At 34.4% G+C, this 19,976-nt stretch overlaps 1 protein-coding gene across 1 annotated transcript; it reads right to left on the bottom strand.

Annotated features, from left to right (window-relative positions):
• Positions 1-61: 61 nt before the first annotated feature.
• Positions 62-10,896, bottom strand: LOC122300264 (probable magnesium transporter NIPA2). The gene is made up of 9 exons (XM_043110777.1): positions 10,589-10,896; positions 10,189-10,389; positions 9,867-9,923; positions 9,482-9,572; positions 9,158-9,318; positions 8,477-8,604; positions 8,250-8,387; positions 6,698-6,790; positions 62-511 (listed from the first exon to the last, which is right to left on the bottom strand). Exons 2-9 carry the CDS (start codon positions 10,313-10,315, stop codon positions 341-343), a joined length of 966 nt encoding a protein of 321 aa, XP_042966711.1. The 5' UTR covers positions 10,316-10,389; positions 10,589-10,896; the 3' UTR covers positions 62-340.
• Positions 10,897-19,976: the final 9,080 nt, after the last annotated feature.

Raw genomic sequence — 19,976 nt, 5'->3', positions numbered from 1 at the left:
TCCTTGCACTGTTACCATGTAAGATTAGATGTAAAAATGAATGAAGAAGGTGACAACAAAATGTGGAAGTGGTCGAAAATTTGCATTCAATTCTTCAATGATCTCCCTGTATAACTTTGTAGAACCGAAAGCAAATAAGAAAGTGCAACTTAGTCTGGCTAAAACTCCTACAAATCTCAAGAGATATTTACAAGTATGATATGCTAAAAAAAACATATTCCTCAGTCTCCTCTCTGTGCCATGGCATCAAGCTTCTTTCGATTTCAAAAATATTTCTACTCCTGGGGTATATGGCTAAAATATCACCAGCGTGCTTTTTAAGCTTCTATATATGTTTCTGTCAAGAATTGGAGTTTGAATTGTTGTGGCTTGGGCTTCCATGAACTGGGGGCTGCACTGGTGTATGATTTCCCATATCCTTGGTTTTGTGAAGGAGAAACGTCCCTGATAATATTGTCACAAAGCCACACAACTCAGTTGCAATCTGTGATGCATCTTGTGAATCCCAATCCTGCAATTGTAGCAGAAACATAGATGAGAAACCAGATTATTATTTTTTTTTATAAGACGAGAAACCAGATTATGAGCAGTTAAAGCATACAAGCCCCGTTGAATAGCATAGCGTGTGTGTGTATGCACACACATATTTGTAGTCTTAAAAATCAACTAAAGATCTCTTCTTCTAACAAAATCTGATTCCTGCTTAGAAAAAAATAAGAGAAGAAAATCCCATGATGCCTCAAGAATACCCTAACACAATTATTTGGAAAAAGCCAAACCATTTCTGTTAGATTCTGTAGAGCATGCACAAGAAAAGTAGTTGCAAGGAAGAATATAATCAAGAAGCAAGACAAAAACTTTATCATGATTCAGCAAGATAGCTAATGCTTAGAACCGTTTATAGGCATATCTTGGATTTTTTTTTTTTTTATTTCATACTTTTTTTTAATTTCACTTTTTGCAGTGACTCTTCATTAAAGACGGTATCTCAGAAAATAATATTTGTACATTTAAGCCATAAAAGTACGCTTTCTGAATCTAGAATCCACCTTAGTTCTCTACTCTTTAAGAAGCAAACTTAAGTGTCAACCAAATGCCCAAAAACCAAAATAATTCAGAGGCTTGTTGTAACATACCTCTTTAATTTCATTGTTAATTACAATATTCGATGAGTGATAAAAAATGAAGCAAGCCAGCTTACTAGCCTAATTGTAGAATTTATGCTATAACCTTGTGCCCTTAGCATGCTCCTGGCTCAATTCACCAAAAGTCCGATCCATGCATTCTGCAATAACCTTTTATTTTTGTGCACAAAGAACTGCAAACTAGCTGGAAATTGCAATCTCGCTGTAAAGTTTTTGAATAATGATAGATACAGTCCTAAGATGTGCAAACCCTGTGCACTCCCTTTGAAAAGAGGGGTAATCATTAAAAAAAATGATTTTTTCATGTAGGTCCCAGATTTAACCATTTTTTTCAAAAGGAGTGTGCAAGACTTGAATAGCCTAGGACTCCAAATATCATTTCTAATTTCTTATTGCAGATGCAAGGTCTACAAAGAAAACTAGAAAAAACAAACTACTTCACAACTAACATTGCTAAAGGTAGTACAAAATTGTAGAAGTTCTTAATTTATCATAAAATAGATCTAATGTATTACATTAAGCTACATTAATCTGTAAGCTTTCTCTAATCTTATTTACAAGAGAAGTGTTTCGATGTTTTACGGCTTTCAAAACTTTCTCTCCTTACATCCAAAGTCCGATGAGGTCTGTGGGGTTTAACGGTGAGTTTTACGGCTGAGCATAGAGTTGTAGCTGAGTAAGAGTGATCATGGGGTTCTCAAAACAAATAGTTATAGAATCGAAAGTGTTTGTGTTGATGAAGGATGGAGACCCCTTACTCGTAACAGGGTGGAGCTGAAAGGTAGTGAAGAAGATGAGACTTGGGATGGTATTGTGCATTGGTTTATCAAAATGTTGGAGGATTGTTTGAGGGTCAAGACGAAGGACTTCTACACGTCAAAGGAGGGTGCTAGAAGTTTCATAGTGCAGAGCTGTTCAAATTCCCACTGTCAATTCATGGCGGTAGTGGAATATGTTGTGGGTGGAAGAAGAAACTTTATCTTTATATTGAAAGAAATAGAGGGGAAGGGATGGAGGAGGATGGCGGTTGTGCTGAGGGAGGCCATATCAGAAAAGGAAGCTATGAAATGCAATAGTGGGGTATTGCAGAGGTTGCCGGTTGTGGGGATTCGAATGCAAAATCAGTCGTATAGGGAGGCACTGGTGCAGTTGACTTCATCGGTGCAATCTAGAGAGTAGTTCAGGGGTGGAACTATCGGTATTGGGACAACTCATCATAGAGCAACCTTGAGACACTAATGGCCAATAGATTCAAATGGCTCCTCAAACCACTGGTACAGTATGTGCACAATGGAAGGGTGGCAATGGTAGGTGCTTTGTTGAGTAGGAGGTGGCATGCACAGTACTTTGCAATAATGAAATCACGACTGGCAGCACTGCAGGAGCAAGTTGACACATTGATACGGTGTGTTGATGAAGAAGATGATGTGGGCCTAGGATACTTGGTCCATAAGACTATTGAGCCCGATAAGATTAATAGGCCGAAAGCAAGTGGAAAGGACATAGGCTAGTCATTTGGGCTCCAACACATGGGACACATTGAGGAAACTGAGGGCCTTATTCATGTGGGTGGGCAGTTGACAATAAGGGGAAAGGACATGGGCCTCTCCTTTGGGCACATAAAGGCAAAGCAAAGGTAGGAGCTCAATCAATGTGGAAAATCAGAGAGGGGACCAAGGCTAGGCCTTCCACCAGTGGGAGACATCCAATCTTGCCGGACAATATCCCGGTAGCCTTGATCCCGCCCGAGAAACCTTTGAAGGTGGCCCAACTGGTGGAGACGACAGCGATAGTGACGACCAGTAGAACCATAGATGCTTCTCGTTGATATTGCACCGTTGAGTGTCGGATCTCAGGCCCAACAAAGACAGACAAAGCCGAGGACAGCAGGGGAGAGCCCTCTCTCGAGTTTCAAATGGCATCTTCTTCGGTGATGGGTTATTAGCATCTGGATGTAGCCCGTGTGTTATTTTCAAAGGCCGAAAATGACAAGGGAGAGGATCTGGGGCCATCAAGGATGTTAGTCCCTACATTTGACTCCTCTGAGTGGGATGGTAGGCTTACTTCTGTTGAGCAAGAGATGGCGGTGCCAATGAAGTCACAGTGAACACTCAGGGATGAGATCAACATGGTTGTGGAGCCCATTCCCCTAAATTGTCTGCCAGGTCAGTCTAGCGTCTCTAATCGAGTGTTACATAAGGCAAAGGAAATCCAGCATTGTGTGGGAATTGAACGTGAGGGTTTTGAGGAATAATTCATGGCTTTGCTTATAGCTATTGAAGTTAGACATGTTCATTTAAAGAACTTAGGTTCTAAAAAACAAAGGGAGCTAAAGAGGTTAATATGGTCTCTCAACTATGAGGGAAGCTCAAGCAGAATAAGATCCTAATGGAGGGTGATAGCACCATCTTTATGAAGCCTAAAATTGTTTCTTGGAATGTCCGAGAGCTTAACGAGGCCAATAAGAGTCTTAGGATAAAAAAGTTGCTTCGTGAGTAGAGGGCGAGCATTGCTTGCTTACAAGAAACTAAACTGAAATTTATTCCAAGGAGAATCTTTCGAAGTTTATGTAGCTGTACACAGGTGGATTGGGCTTATCTTGCTTCCAATGAGGCTTCAGGAGGTGTCTTAGTGATGTGGGATAGAAGGGTGGTGGAGAAAATGAAGGAATTCCTTGGGTAGTATACAGTGGCATGTTCCTTTAAGAGTGTGGAATACAATTTTTTGTGGGCTTTCACTATTATTTACAGGCCAAATTTGGACAGCAACAAAAGACTTTTATGGGAAGAAATTGCTAGAGTACATAGCTGGTGGGATTTACCATGGTGCATAGGTGGCGACTTTAATGTTATATGGTTCCCAAGTGAACGTTTAGGAGAAAGTAGGTTGCGGCTAGCAATGATAGAATTCTCGGAGTGTATCTTCGGGCCATATGCCACGAAGCTCTCTACAAAACTGAATTCAAACTGTCATAGCAATCCAATTTGAAAAAAATAAAGCCATTTTAAAACTTGGGTTTGGTGGATATTCCTCTCATGAGAAGAGCATATATCCAGACCTTTGTCAAAAGAGGCTGCCTCACCTCTCACCTTTGTTCGGATCATTTTCCTCTCTTGCTGGGTTGTGGTGGTATTCAAGGAGGGTGTCGGTATTTTAAATTCAAAAATATGTGGTGAAAAACTAAAGGTTTAGGGGAAAGGGTTAGACAATGGTGGTCTTCATATCAAATTCATGGCACCCCTAGCTTCATTTTTGCAAGTAAACTTAAAGCTTAAAAAAAATATTTAAAGTTGTGGAATGCTCAATCCTTTGGTGATATAGGTGACTGAAAGAAGTCTATATTTTTTGTCATTGTTATGGAGAGGCTAAGAGAAAAGAGTAATTAAGGGTTCTATCTCCACACCAAATATCATGCCAAAATCTAATCCTAGACCCATCCCCAACCCCAAATCTAGTATGCCGAGTAAATACCCCCCACCCTCTTTTGATGTTTTTCCATAAACCTACTCTATTAGCTCCTTGCACCTCCATAAAGCACCATCCCCTCAAGAGTCCCCCCATATTTGGCATCAATCAGCATCTTCCACAAAGCCTCCCCCTCATGTTGGTATCACCGCAGCCATTTCCCCAAGAGTGTTTGATCAAATGCCCTAAGATTTTGGACCCCCAAGCCACCTTTTGAAATTGCAGGGCATACCTACCCCCAATTTACTAAGTGGAATTTGAACTCTTCACCTAGGCCACTCCAAAGGAAGTTCCATCAAAGCTTTTCAATGCGGTTTGGCACACCAGCTGGAAGAAGGAACAGCGAGAGGAAATAATTAGGAGTACTCTTAATTAAGGTGGTCCGACCACCATTCGATAAGTACAGCCTATTCCAACTTACCAATCTGCGTTCAGTATTCTCCAGTATATCATTCCCCCCCCCCCCCCCCCCCCCCCCCCCCCCAAACACACACACACACACACACAATCTGAGTACTCTTCTCCAGCACATCAGTAGTTTCATTCCTGTACATATCACATCATCCATGAATTTGGCATGGAACAGAGCAAAATAGTGGTTTGCGCTTTTCTTGACTCCAATAACTGGCAACCTACTGAGAAGAGCATTAAACTCATTGAGGTGCTCCTAAGGAAAAGTCCAGGCCAGTATTCATCATAGCGGGGGATCGAAGCAATCTTCCTTCTCAAGTTGTACAGGTTTCTTCTAAGATGGATCTGGTTTGATATCGCCTATCATAAATATCAAGCAACTGATACAAGATGCCTTTAGCTACTTTTACACATCCACGATAAATACAACAGAATCTTCAGGTGCTAGAAGCAAATGAATCATAGTCAACTTGCTTCTTCACCCTAAAACTTCATTAATAGTGTTTTTAAGCTCTTTCTCCTTTTCTTCAATTATTCCTTTGACAAAAACTATCTGTATCTTCAACTTCCTCAGAGCATAATTGGAACCATTTAACATAGGCATATGTTCTAGAAATCGAAGTATCCATGGAAACTTCGCTAATACTAGATCTAGATTGAATGTTGTGCGAACAGAAACAGCATAATTGTGCACTCTGATAACATTATCAACAGCGCATACAGAAAAAAGTTGATAGCAAAGAACAAAGAAATCATGAAGCACGATGCAGAAAATTTAACGAGGTTCAACAAAATTGCCCATGGTCATGGGACAACAAGAACAACATTATTCTTCACTAATGTGCGTGTGTGTAAACACTGATATTTAACCTTCATCTATCTGCTTCTTTTTAATTTTAATAAAAGAAAACTCTATGAACATAGATTCTTCTTGTGGGAAACAAAAAAAGAACGAGTGTTAACAAGGCGGAGAAGGATCTAGTGGTTCAAAATTTTAGAAGAATTTCTAATTCTATAAAGAAAAGGGCTAGGAGTTCCACATCCTAGAAGTACTAGGATTTAATAGATTCTAACATGCATCTGTAATATTTGAAGTTGTTAAATAATTTAAATTTCAATTAATTTATTCCTAGTCCTAAATTAGTTTATTAACGTCAAGTTGTGACTTATAAAATTATTCCTAAATTCCAAAGTCTTTTGTACTTCGAGGTGCAATATTTTGGAAGCTGTTCCCAAGCATTAACTTTTTACCTTGTAAGTTTCTGATCAAGACAAAAACTGAAGAACTTGAATGACAACAGTTGGTCACGATGGTTTGGTAGATTTTAATGGTTCCCTGTGTTTGTATATACATGTGAACATGATGGTTCTGTGTTCTTTTTATCTCTAAAAAAATACCAATCGTATTTATTTTCATTAATGGAAGTCAGAAATCATCTAAATAGCATGATTTAAATAAATCTCAAATGACTTCAATATCAGTCACAATTATGAATATAAATAATGACAGCCATATTCTGGATGAAATATTTTTACCTTCATGTGCAATGACATACTAAAATTACCAGATGACATAATAATAGCCCTAAAACATCCAAGTATACTTTTATATATACATCTGAAGTGAAGAAACATCAAGCATTCAGAAGATGAACAAATAGCATGTATTAAATCACCTTAAACATGATCATGCTGGCAAAAATGGTGAGTGATGTAAACATGACATAGTAAACTGGAGATACGACAGCTGTGTTGAAAGTATCCAGGGCCTGCAAAGATGAATCCAGATTATAGATTAAGCACTTTTAAACTGCATAATAATATAAAGTTGAAGTACTTAGAGCTTGACATCTAACACAAAGTTATTAGTGTAAAATTTCATTAAGAATGGAAAGTGGAAAACAATGTCAGAAGGGGAAAAAATGTAAACGGCTGTATGACTTCTTTCTGATTTTGCTATATAGGCTATGGTCACTGGAACATTTTGGTCCAGAGGAATACTGCCATTTACATTTGGAGTGTTATTGAGTTTTTATGGCTAAATATACTTTAAATAATTTATTTGGGAAGAATATAACCATATAAACCCAGGCACAAAGTTTTTGAACAAGTATATACTGAGAATTTTGTTGTATGAATACACTGAATATATTCCTTAATCAAAGAGCATTGACATCTCTTCAGAAAAGCTAGGAAAAATTACATTGCCTCCCCCAAACTACCACCTATTTCGTAATCTAACCTCCAAACTATCAATTTTGGCATTTGGTACAGTTTCAAATTTCAAAAGGAATTTTTACTCTAAAGGGCGTGAAATATCTAACCTGTCCATTACTAAAACTGCAAGATCTAAAGTCCCCTTGCACTCTGGACATTTCAGTTCTAGTTGACAACAGCTTCAATATTTTTGGCCCCGAGGAGAGTAGATTGCTACTGAAGTTTCAAATTGGGGTGCTAAATGCCAAAAGTTAGTGGCTTTTTGAGGCCACATTGCAAAAGTGGTGATAACTCTGAGAGGTCAACTGAAATTTTCCCCTTTTTTCTTCATAATGTAGGATGCGACTTAATGAAAGGCTGGACAAAGTAACTTCATTTAATTTGATCTTAAATCTTAATGACAATGGCTTAGAAATGGTAAAGAAATGTTGCTGGATTGACTGGAGCATATTCTTGGCAGATGTTATATCCCATAGACACAGATTATCATAACCTGATCTCAGGACATCCTAGCCAAGTATGCAAATGGTAAGAGCACTAGCATTGGTGTAGGCAAATGGAAATGCAAACCAAGATTTAGTTAACAACCCCACTAAATTGTCTACATTGGAAGAGGCATATGCATGTTTTTGCTTAAAAGCTACAGTAAATCTACATATTTCAAGGGTTATTGTCCCCATCTATTGAATATTTTTTGAGTTATTTCTCTCTACTCCAAAATATTATTAAGTTGGTAAGAAAAGATAGTTTGCAAATAATAATTAAATTATTAATTATATAGAGGATCCAAGATATTTGGATTACATATGCCTTGAAAGAAAAATGATACTTGTAGTTATAGAGTGCGCAAGCGTCACACATTCCTATTGAAAAAAGTAAATAAATATAGGATCCACATAAAATTTTTTAATGGTGAATCCTAAGCTTTTTTAAAAGAAGTGTGTAGTGCTTGCGCAACTCATGACTATATTTAGCCTTACTCTCCTGAAAAATTAAGATTTGAAAGTTTACCATGTTTAAGTAGTTGATCTGCAGAAGACAACAAGCTATCACAACCACCGTAAAAAACCATGTCTGGAAGTATATAAATTGATTCATTCCAGAAAATGTAAGCTTCAGAGCAATCCCCAGTGCTTTCACACTCATAACCTAAAGACAAATAAGGAAGAACTTCAGAAATACAGGGTGGGGAATCGGAGCTATAATGTGTACCGAACTTCAAAAGAAGATAGACAGACCGTAAGAGAGCCCATGAGAGAACAAATTCCAATGTAAACCACCAAATGGGTTTGCCCATAGAGAGGTACGAACCGGACAATGAGGACAGCAACCAGAACCAAAACTATGCAAGAGTAGACAAGAAATCCTGTTGGTTACAACAAATCGTTGTAAGTTTAGTGGACAGAAGTAGTCACAACATCATATGATGATACAAAAATCTCCAGATGATAAGCCGAGCATTCAAGAGACTAACATTCTATGATTAACGGTGTTTAAGGAGATGGGAAGATTAGATTATTAAATTTATAATACATCTTAACATTTTTCTTAGCTTGGATCAAACTTTCTCTTAATAAATAAGTCTAATACGTGGAGTATTTTAATTGGGATATAATATAAAATTAGAGTTCAAACTTAAGATTTTTATTTGATATCATACTAAATTATCGCTTATATAAAAAAATTTAAACTTATAAAAAGAGATAGATAATTATATTTTTAATATGTTTTGACAATATAAATAACATGCAGAAGATTATAAAAAAGCTGGTGAAGACAAGGTAGTTATAAACCAACAACTTGGTATATCTAACCATGCACGGTTTGTTCAAAAACATCATGCATTTTGGTCCTATTATTTATTTCGGAAAATCAGAAAATATTGAACCTAAACAACTAAAGAATAACGTCTCAAATACCTGGCTCTGTAGCAAGATGCCACACTTCCTTAACCGAATGAATACTTTTCTCCTGAGGAGCATGCATAACAATACTTACAGAGCCTACCATACAGAGAACACATCCAAGAACGCCGAAGATATGCAATTTCTCTTCCAAAATAAAATGAGCTAGCACTGCACTGAATAGTGGCATTTTCTTAGTACTATTTACAGCCATGCACAGAACCATACCAGGATAAATGCATGCACATTAAACACACAGAGTAGAAGCCAAAAGGAAATTTAAAGAAAATTAGATGTTTTTCCTGAATCCACTAAAACACAATCGAACTTAAGGCGTACCTGAAAATAATACTTAAAGCTCCCAAGGGAGTTACAAGAATTGCAGGAGCATATGCATAAGCAGCAAAATTTGCCGTCTCCCCAACGATCACTGTAACGGATTTTGAACTCATTAAAACGTAGCAATACTAATGATATAATCTCCTCGAGTAGCCCCAAAAAACTAAATGCAAGAGAATCATGATTGGCCTTTAGCCGTCACCTTGTGAAGCTAAGGGTCATATCCCCATGTTAAAAACTACGAAAATGGGATATGTAAAAATATGTAATTACCACCCAGAATTCAAAGCATTAACAAAATATTGAAAGAAAGACAAATGAAGAAAATGGCAAACAGAAAGTTACGAGGTTCTTTTTCTTTTTTCTTGGTAAGTGAATTACTTACTAGCTATCATTCCAGCCCACCACCAAGGTTGATACAAGTAGGCATACCCTCCCGACCCTGATCATGTTAGAGCAAAGCCTTCAGTTATAAAGAGAAAATTTACATTCTGAGGCAAATAGCACTTATTCAATGGTCAATACGAATAAAAAATATAAGCTAAATAACATAGCAAATTTCATAGATACATGCATAACTTATATGTATATGTATGTGTGTGTGTGTATATATATATACACAAGTTTAAGGTATGGTAAAGATAAACCTTAAAAGTAGTAAATAAAATAGTCAAATATAAATTAAATAAAAAAAAAGGATATTGAACCTGCTCTGGTTCCTGTATCCCCAGCCTTTCTAAGACCTTTCTTCTTGATAATAAAGCTACACCCAATAAAAACGCTTGATGAAACGGCCAGAACAAGTCCATGAAGATTGTCAGATGAGATCCCCATTGATCAGGAAAAATTATAGTGGAAAGAATATACTTTTCCCAATCATGCAGGGCCAAGAAATCCAGTCCAAATTCCTACATCCATCAAATGTGGCATAAGCCAATCATAAATAGCCTCACAAAAGACACAGATAAACACACATATGCATCCAAAGGTTCTTAGTTAAATCTCTAAGATCCAAGTACATATAATGTATAGAGACCGAAAAAAGAAAAGAAAAATATGAAAAACGAGAGAAAAATAGCGATAAAAGCCTTGAATCCAGAACTACACCTTCTTGGCCCAGTGATAAATGGGAATGGAGTTAAAATCTCATGTTCCTCATTCCAAGAAATGACTATAAATTGGTGTAACAAAAACGAAAAACGAAAAAAAAAAAAAAAAAAAAAAAACCGTCTTTTTTTGGTTTGTGGTTGGATTCTGGGATAATTGTGCTGCGGACGATGATGTTTGATATTGATGGGCTTTAGGTTATGTTCAAAGAGAGTGACAGATAGAAGAATGTACGTCTGTTACAATTTTTCCGTCTCAGAAACGAAAGGAAAACAAATACAGAGTTCGAAGATGGCTTCCGCATCCCGCGCTCTGTTAAAAGTCTTATAATATTGCAGCTGGCCTTTCTCTCCATTTTTACCCTTTATCTTTGTACTTATTTCCCACATTATGCCAATCATATAATTTGTTTGATAATAAATAATATTTGCAGTTATGAAATATGCCAGTGCCGCATAATTTTTTAAAGAAAAAAAGTAAATTTGAAATTTATATGAAGAAAAAAAAATTAATTTTTTAATAATATATCCCACTCTCACTCTTTTTTAAAGAAGCGTTCATATTCTACGACTATACATAACATTATACTTTTGTATTTATCATCCCAGTACTACATATTTGATAAGGAAAAAAAATAAAAATTATATGTAATATGTGATATAAGAATGATAAATAGAATTTTTCTAATTTATTTAAATCTTAGGTAAATATGCATCATCAACTAAAATAACCTACTACATTCTTGTTCCACTTTCCTTTCTTATGGAAAGAGTAACTATTAGGTATTCTTGGAACACAGATATATGGTACTTTTATCTTATTTTAAAATGTCATGTCGATTAAAATTAGTAGTTAAATAAATAATTTTATTTACATGTCATATTTTGATAGGACGAGAATAGCAGGTTATCCGAATTTTGTGATTAATAGACAATCATGTTGACAATGTTTCTTCCAATTCCTTCGACTTCACCTCGTGTATCTTAGTTTTTACATAAAAATGAACTACACATTACTACTAAATTTAATACTTGTTTATTGTTTGCCCTCTTGCACAGCAATGCACATTACTTTTCTCGTCGAGTCATATTCATATTAAACAAACTTTTCATGGCCTGATTCATTGCAATATTTGCGGTTCTTTTTCAATCCCTTTTATTGATTGTGCTTTTTCTGTGGCCCTTTTTTCTCTTAAATTCCTTTTCTTTTTTTCTTTTATAAAAGCATATTACATTTATTAATAACGAATATTACAAACTCGACCTGAAACATATATTATAAGTCATCTATAACATTAATAACTCTCCAGTACACAACTATAACTGATATAATCTAATCCTTGTTGCAAACCGACTTCTACAAATCCACAGTATAAGAGACCACACAACTCTATTCAAGACAGAGTTAAAACATGTGGCTTGTGCTGTTAGAGGATTAGGGAATGCATTTTCTCTCTCTCCTCTTCATTATTTCTTCTTCTACCACCTATAGCATTGAAAGAGAAGTTAGTTATTTCCTTTCCATTGTGTTAATGAAGTAGCAATGTGATCTCAAGAAAATAGAAGACTATTAAGTATTGTTGTGGATCACTAGCTTCAAACAATTATTCTGCAATCAATTTCATTTATTTGTATAAGATTACTCACATTATCTGTAATGCCATTTTTTCATATGACAGAGATGTCACGTGTTTTTATAAAAATAGCATGACAAGAGATCTAATTTTTAATAAAATAAACATTTATTTCATAAATGAATAATTTAATAAAAACATGTCTCCAAATAAAATTAAATGAAACAACTGAACAATATTTATGTCATAAAAATAATTTATTCTAAGAAGTCCGAAATTTAATCAATTGCTCCATCTAAGCCTGATTCGTTTGCCCGTACTGATCATCATGCTTACCTGTGGTGATTTAAAAATATAAAAAATAACTAAAATGAGTCAATGACTCAATAAGAAACTCATTATAATTTAAAAAAACTTAACATAATGTTTTCATAAAATATTTCATATTGAAAATTAAAATCATGATTAATCATGCTGATATTTATGCTATGTAAGATTGATTTATCTGAATTAACCGATTGATCTAAATAATCTATACACTTAACCCTATATATAAGATTTTGCATTAACACACTTGGACTTTATGGAAAAGTTAAGGCAAATCTTAACTTAGAAGAATAATATACATGGACTTTATGGAAAAGTTGACGGGAAGGGAAAAGTAATGCCAGCATGGGAGGGAAAAGAATTCAAGGGCATGACGTAACATCACTTCCAAAGTTTACTTCTCTTCGGCAGATAAAGTGATTTATCTCGTAAAGTTAAAAAGTTTATTTTATTGCAAAAAAGGACAATGGACAAAGACACAAAGTAATAAATTATTGAGAGAAACAGAGAGAGCCGACTCACTTTAGATTACGAAATTTTCTCTTACTCATTTAATTTTATTATTATAATTTTTATATAAAATATAATAAATAATTTATTTTTTTAAAATTTAAAATAATAATAATATTAAAAAATAATATTTTATTTAACTTTTATCTCAACTTATTTTATCTCATCTCAACTCACTATCCAAATCTAACTATTAGGTCCCGTTTGGATAGTAAAAATATTTTTATCTCGTCTCATCATTATAATTTTTTTAAATTTCTATATAAAATATACATAAATAATAACTTGAAAAGAGAAAAAAGAATAATATTTTCTAATTTAGTTTTAAAAAATAAAAGATAAAACATTTTTGAGCATCTTTGTGCTTTAAGATACCCGATGTATGAAGCTGTTTGAATTTATTTAGCGAACATTTTTTCAGGTGCCTTCTCTATCCTCCTAATCCATTAATGATTGGATTAGAAAGAGGTAATATACAAAATCACAATATGCATATCTCATTTATCCTATGAATCCAATAACGACTTTAATATACGGTCCATTGAAAAGGCCCACAACTCAAAAGGCCCAATGCCATCCACGTGTGGTCACAACAAAAAGGGTAGATAAAGAAAGAATAAGCCTGGTTAGATTTGGAGATGAGATTATCTCATTTTCCATCCGGTCTGGAAAAATGATTACAGTCCATCACACCTCTCCTCCATGGAATAGACAGATTTATACCCCTACAACTGTTTCTAGAGAGAAAGTCTCAAGAGAGTGTCAATCTGATCCCATGTGAGCGTGTAGAGAAATTCTTTTTCGTTTATAGTGGTTCCCTTCTTTTATAAATGTCTTCTTTCTATTTTGAAGTAAGGATGGTAATATATGATACAATTAGTAAACTTGATATTATAAGCATGACATGAAATAAGCGTTGGGAATTGATATAAATAGATTTGAGTTAAAACAGGTTAGCCTAATAAAACATAATTGGTAAATAAGTCAAATATAAGTTAACTTGTGAAACCCGCAATTAACCCGTATAACACGAATAAATTATATTTTTAAATTTTATAAATTTTCTAGTCTTATATGTCTTTTTTCGTTGTTGGAATATGTAACAATACTTTTTGAAATAAAAGCATAGCTTGTAGTTTTATTCATAAGATTCAACAGAATATTCATTAGACACTTTCTCACTCATGACTAAGCTAACAATTTGCCTAGGACCTTCTCTCCATACAATTTCTTCAGACATATTGATAGTTAACTTAGCTAGTTTATGATCAACCATGTTGCCCTCTCTATATATGAATTTTAGACTCCAATTTGGTGTATACACCAACATTCTTCTTGCATCTTCAATCAATACTCCATACTCTGTACTTATTTCTTCATTTTTTGTTACAACTTTCATTACAGTTTGGGCATCTCCTTCTAGAACTACTTGAGAGTCCCATTTCCATACAAAAATAATAGCTCTTCTGAGTGCTAATACTTCAGTTACAACAGGCTTCATCATATAACTAACACATGAGCATAAAGAAACTAAAATTTCACTTGTAGAATTTTTAATTATAACCCCTAACCACCCCCACTTTCTTTTCCCTGTTATCTATAGCTGCATCTCAGTTGGCTTTTGCGTATGTTCCCCTTGGCTTCTCCCGCTTTGTTTGTTGTCTCACTATAATGCTAGATTGATGTTCATCTCGTATATGATTTGAACTCTTGTAGCATTGTTTGGCAGTCTTAAAAAATTTGTGTCGGGTTCTCAAATTTCTATTCATATATCATTAGATTTCTTCTTAACCATATTCTTTTCATCACATAAGCCACTAATTCTACCTCTTCAACTTCTAATTTATCATTAATTCTCTTCCACAGCTTTAGAAAGTCTTTCTTTGCAGTTGACCATTTTTTAACTGGGCTATCCATTTCAGACCATACATTTGTTGCTAAAGGACAATTATGAACTAGATGAACATTTGTCTCTTCTTCTCTTTCACAAATTGGGCACACAGTCAAATCAATAATCTTCATCTTGGACAAGTTACTTCTAGTTGGAATAATATTATGAGTTGCCTTCTAAATAAAGTGTTTGATAGAACCTAATACACATAGTTTCTAGATCTATTGCTAGTCGGTTTATGATTCAGAAAGGCTAGAATGCTCCCCTTTCATTGATTTCACTCTATTTTGTTCTAAATGGTATGCATTTTTTACTTTTAAGATGCATTTAGAATTAGGGCCCCAAATAAGTTTATCCTCATTACCCATGATGCTTATTGGTATATTCCTTATAACCTCAGTTTCTTCCCTTCTAAATATGTCCCAAATATTTCTTGTACTAAATCTTCCTTCCACTAACTTATTTCTTCCCCAATGATCTCACTTACCCTTGCCTCATTATCCAAAATTTTCACTTGAGATTGGACTCTATTTATGGTTTGTACTGGGAGCCATTTATCATGCCATATCTTTATACTTCTGCCATTACTTACTCTTCATACTATGCCTAATCTGATCAATTCAAGAGATGAAAAAGGGCTTCTCCATATCAAGGATGGTCTCGACCCTAGCTTTGCTTCGAGTAAAATCTCCATTCTTATAATACTTTTCCTTCATTATAGCAGCAACCAAAGTAGAAGGATTTTGTATCATCCTCCAGCATTGTTCTGCAAGTAAGACTTTATTAAAGCTTTCCATATCTCTAAAATCTAGCCCTCCCAGTTTTTTTGAATCACCCATTTTCTTCCAACTTATCCACTAAATTTTTGTTTCATTGTTCTTGACTGCCCACCAAAATCTAGCCATCATGGATGTTATTTCTTTACACAGCTTTTAAGGCATCTTGAATACACTCATTGAAAAGGTTGACAAAGCTTGAATTACTGCTTTGATTAGAATCTCCTTCCCAGCTTTGGAAAGGAAGGTATTCTTCCAACCATTTATCTTTGTCCACATCCTCTCCTTTAATTGTTTGAATGTATTATACTTAGACTTACCTACTATGGATGGTAAGCCTAAATATTTTTCATAACTTCCACATGCAAAGACTTTAGCCACTTGCAAGATTTTTGTTCTAGTAGCACATTCAGTATTGGAACTAAAAGCTTTTTGCTTATTCAAAAACTAACCTAATGCCACCTCATCTTTGTTCAACATATTTTAGATTTTTTTTTTCTCATTTTGCAATATGAGCTCTCCAAAAATTGACACAATCATCAACAAATAACAAATGTTTTTTTCTTCTACCCTGCCATGTAATAGCCCGCTAGAAATTCAATTGTGGAATTTTTATTGACTTTAGGAACCTCGTGAAGACTCTATAAGTTTTCCGAATCCATTAATCATATAGGTTTTTGTCTAACTACATAGTTAGTGTTATTATTTACTATGGTATCAGAAGTGTGTTTTTGATTATTGGAGATAGTTAGAAGTGTCAAAATGTATTATGGTTTGTGCCATTAAACTTGGAGGGTTATTTAAGGTCTTATGGCGCAATAACACTTTTTCATAATTTCGGACGAAACGTCTGTTCAAAATTGTAGATATTATTAAATAAAAATATCTTAAGCTAATTTTGTGTATATTATTGGATAAAAATCTTTTAAACTAATTTCGTGGATATTATTGGGTAAAAATATCTTGAGTTGATTTTTATAGATATTATTAGGTAAGAGAGTCCTACACTCCACTCTCACTCCGGGTAAGAGAGTCCTACACTTAACTCTCACTTCGGGTAAGAGAGTCCTACACTTAACTCTCACTCCAGCCTCATCTCTTCCATATCTCATCCATAAGTATCTCCAGCCACCCCTCCCCACGAAATTATCTTAATTTACACTTTCTATTAAAAGAATATCAAACACTCTCTCTCGGACAGCTTTTAGGAGTTCTTTTGCACGCCCATGTCGAAGCTTTTGTAAGTGTTTTATCATAAAGTCTCCTTCATATAAGTTGTTCCTTTTTTAGTCTAGGTTACATGGATATCTTATTTGTCCCATTTGAAAATAATTTATTCAGTCAAATATTATATAAACTATAGAAAGGTCATTCTAGGAGATAAACTGGAAAATATGTTATAGTTTAGAGTTTTTGACCAATCTAATGGATAGATATGGGTCCGAAATTTTTATAGAGTATTGTTAACATGTGTATATGATTATTGGTTGAGGATTTTTGCATGATTAAAGGTTTTGATGAAAGATTTTCTTAGATTTAGAAACTTAGAAACTGGAAGAGGAAAAACAGTTTCTGTTTTGAGAAAGTTTAACTCTTTGGTGGTCTAAACTTATTCCAATGATTTTGATAATTTTATTGGAGGATCCTTAGCATCTTATATACATGTTATATTATTATTTTGAATATATTTGATGTTAATTTCAAAGATATGAAATTTTATGCAAATAGATATTCAAATAAGCCAAAGTGTGAATGTTTTTGGCTAAATTTATGTTTTGGTTAATTTTTAACCATGTGATCTTGAATTAGAAGCTTATATATGTTTTAGGACATATTTTTAAACCATATGATGGTTTGGTTTGAAGATCACATATTTATAAGTCATAGATCAAAAGGTTGATCAAAACAAGTTGGAAACAAAAATTAATGGAAATAGCATATTGGAATTTCGGCCCTATGGAGTTTTAATAGTTGTGATTAGTTTTAAATTTGTCTAAATTGATATTTGAGTTGAGGATAAAATTTACATGAGGCATGTAAATTTTGGTGACTTTTGGAGTTAGTATGCAAAATCCTTAAGTTATGGGTAAAACAGTCATTTTCTAACATGTAGAGAGTAAAATTTTCATTTTACTCTTTAAGTTAGTATTTTCCATATTTCAAATTATTAGTGATTTAGTGCTAACTTTTAGAATCACTAATTACAGTTCCTTATGATCGCGCTTGAGGTTTTATAAGAAACGCGGAGATCGAGGTAAGTTAACTTTTAACTTACTAGCAGTCTACTGTGTATGTGTGCTAAGTAAAGGAACTACAGTATATGTATGTGTGCTAAGTAAAGGAACTACAGTATATGTATGTGTGTTATAATATATGTCATGCCATGCCAAGTCATCACGTAATTGTTTGTTATACAGAATTTATTCTGTCATCAGTTTTTATCTGTTACATAATATATTCTGTTTGTATTGCTGTACATTACAAGTACATCATGCTAAGTATGCCATCTATTATATGTATGTCAAATCATGTAATATTCACTGTTTCAAGTATGTCATGTTAAATATGTTGTCTATTATTTGTTATGCCATGTTACGAAATATTTCTATCTCAAGTTGGTCATGTATTTCAAGTTATGTTCAAGTCACGTTATGTTACGTCAGGGTTTCAGTCCTTTCGTATTCCAGTCACGTTTCATCTTGATTACTTATGTATGGGGTCACAGTAATTGTGATGCATACACTAAGTGAGACACATCAATTGTGACACGTAGAATACATGGGGCCACAACAACTGTGGAGTATGTATTTAAGCAGTTAAAGAATAAGTTTCCGTAGAATACATGGGGCCACAACAACTGTGGAGTATGTATTTTTCATGTTAAGTCAAGTTTCAGAACAAGTTCATGATAAGTCAAGTTTCATATCACGTTCATGTTAAGTCAAGTTTCAGAACAAGTTCATGATAAGTCAAGTTTCAGATCAAGTTCATGTCAAGTCAAGTTCAGTTCATGTTTCAATCTAAGTTATGTCAATTATGTTATGTTGTATGCCAAGTTATACTTTAATTACTTATGAATTTGATTATGCATTTATGCTTTTACTGTCATCCATGCATCATTAGCTTGTGTGGAAATTTTTTTGTTAACTTACTGAGATTTGTAATCAAATCTCACTTTAGTAGTCCCAACTACCATTCCCACCATTTCCCCCGAATGGTAGATCTTGTTACAGGACCTGAAGGAGAATCAGGAGCTGATCAACTAGACACAGTTAACTAAGCGACGGTGCGACATCAATGTTAATATAGTAATTAACGTAAATTACTACTTGTACGATTGAGTTGCATATCTAGTACTTTTTGGATCATAACCATTTTGGACTAGTGTTGTGATCTTAGTTGTTCAATGGGTTTTGATGTATGAAGTATGTTTTAAGTATTTGTGATATTTTTAATTTGGTGCATAGTATTGCTAAAGAAAAAATTTATCCGCTGCGAATATTACATATTGTTAGATGCATGTTAGGAACATTGCATCTTATATGTCATGAACGGGGGCAGGTAACCTTGTGTTGCATGTCTCGACGCTTCAAATGTCCGTCCGATCCCAAACGGAATTTGAGGGCGTCACATGCCACCTTGTGATAGCTACTCCCTTAGTTTTTCTTTTAGATGCTTCTATTAATGCACTAAGCCCTTTAGTACATAAGATAAACAAACACAGAGAGATATAGGGCCTCCTTGTCTTCCTTCGAAGGTTTTATTATTTCACTAGGCTGTCCATTCACCAATACAAAATATGTTATAGTAGTAACACATTCCATAATTAAATAAATCTATATGTCTCCAAACCCAAGCTTCCTAATAATAGCCTCCAAATATCACCATTTAATTTTGTTATAAGCTTTTGACATGTTAAGCGTGACGGCCATGGTACCTTGCTTTCATTTCTATCTACATTTCATAGTATGCAAAGTCTCGTATGTCACTATGATATTATTTGTTATGAGTCTTCCCTAGATGAATGCACTTTCGCAACTTGAAATAATAGAGGGCATGACCTTTTTTAATCTATTGGCTAACACTTTTATTAGAAGTTTGTAAAGAACATTACATAAACTTCTTGGTCTGAACTCACTTACAACAAAAGGATTATTAACATCTGGAATTAAAGCTAGATAAGTAAAGTTACTACGCAAATCTAACCTTCCCCCATTTAAGAAACTCAAGATAGCTTGTTATACCTCCTTCCCCACCATGTTCCAGTGGGTTTGATAAAAACAAGTCTCAGAGCCATCAGGCCTTGGGGAT

This window comes from Carya illinoinensis, chromosome 2, assembly GCF_018687715.1.
Source record: "Carya illinoinensis cultivar Pawnee chromosome 2, C.illinoinensisPawnee_v1, whole genome shotgun sequence".
NCBI lineage: Eukaryota > Viridiplantae > Streptophyta > Magnoliopsida > Fagales > Juglandaceae > Carya > Carya illinoinensis.
The sequence above is the reverse complement of the archived record's forward strand: the minus strand, read 5'-3'. Positions and strand labels throughout refer to the sequence as shown.

Coding starts and splice junctions, on each gene's coding strand:
- LOC122300264 (XM_043110777.1), bottom strand. CDS start 10,315: ATGGGGATCTCATCTGACAATCTTCATGGACTTGTTCTGGCCGTTTCA. Junction 9,573..9,866: donor GTGGGCTGGAATGATAGCTA/GTAAGTAATTCA, acceptor AATCCGTTACAG/TGATCGTTGGGGAGACGGCA. Junction 512..6,697: donor CCAGCATGATCATGTTTAAG/GTGATTTAATAC, acceptor CTACAATTGCAG/GATTGGGATTCACAAGATGC.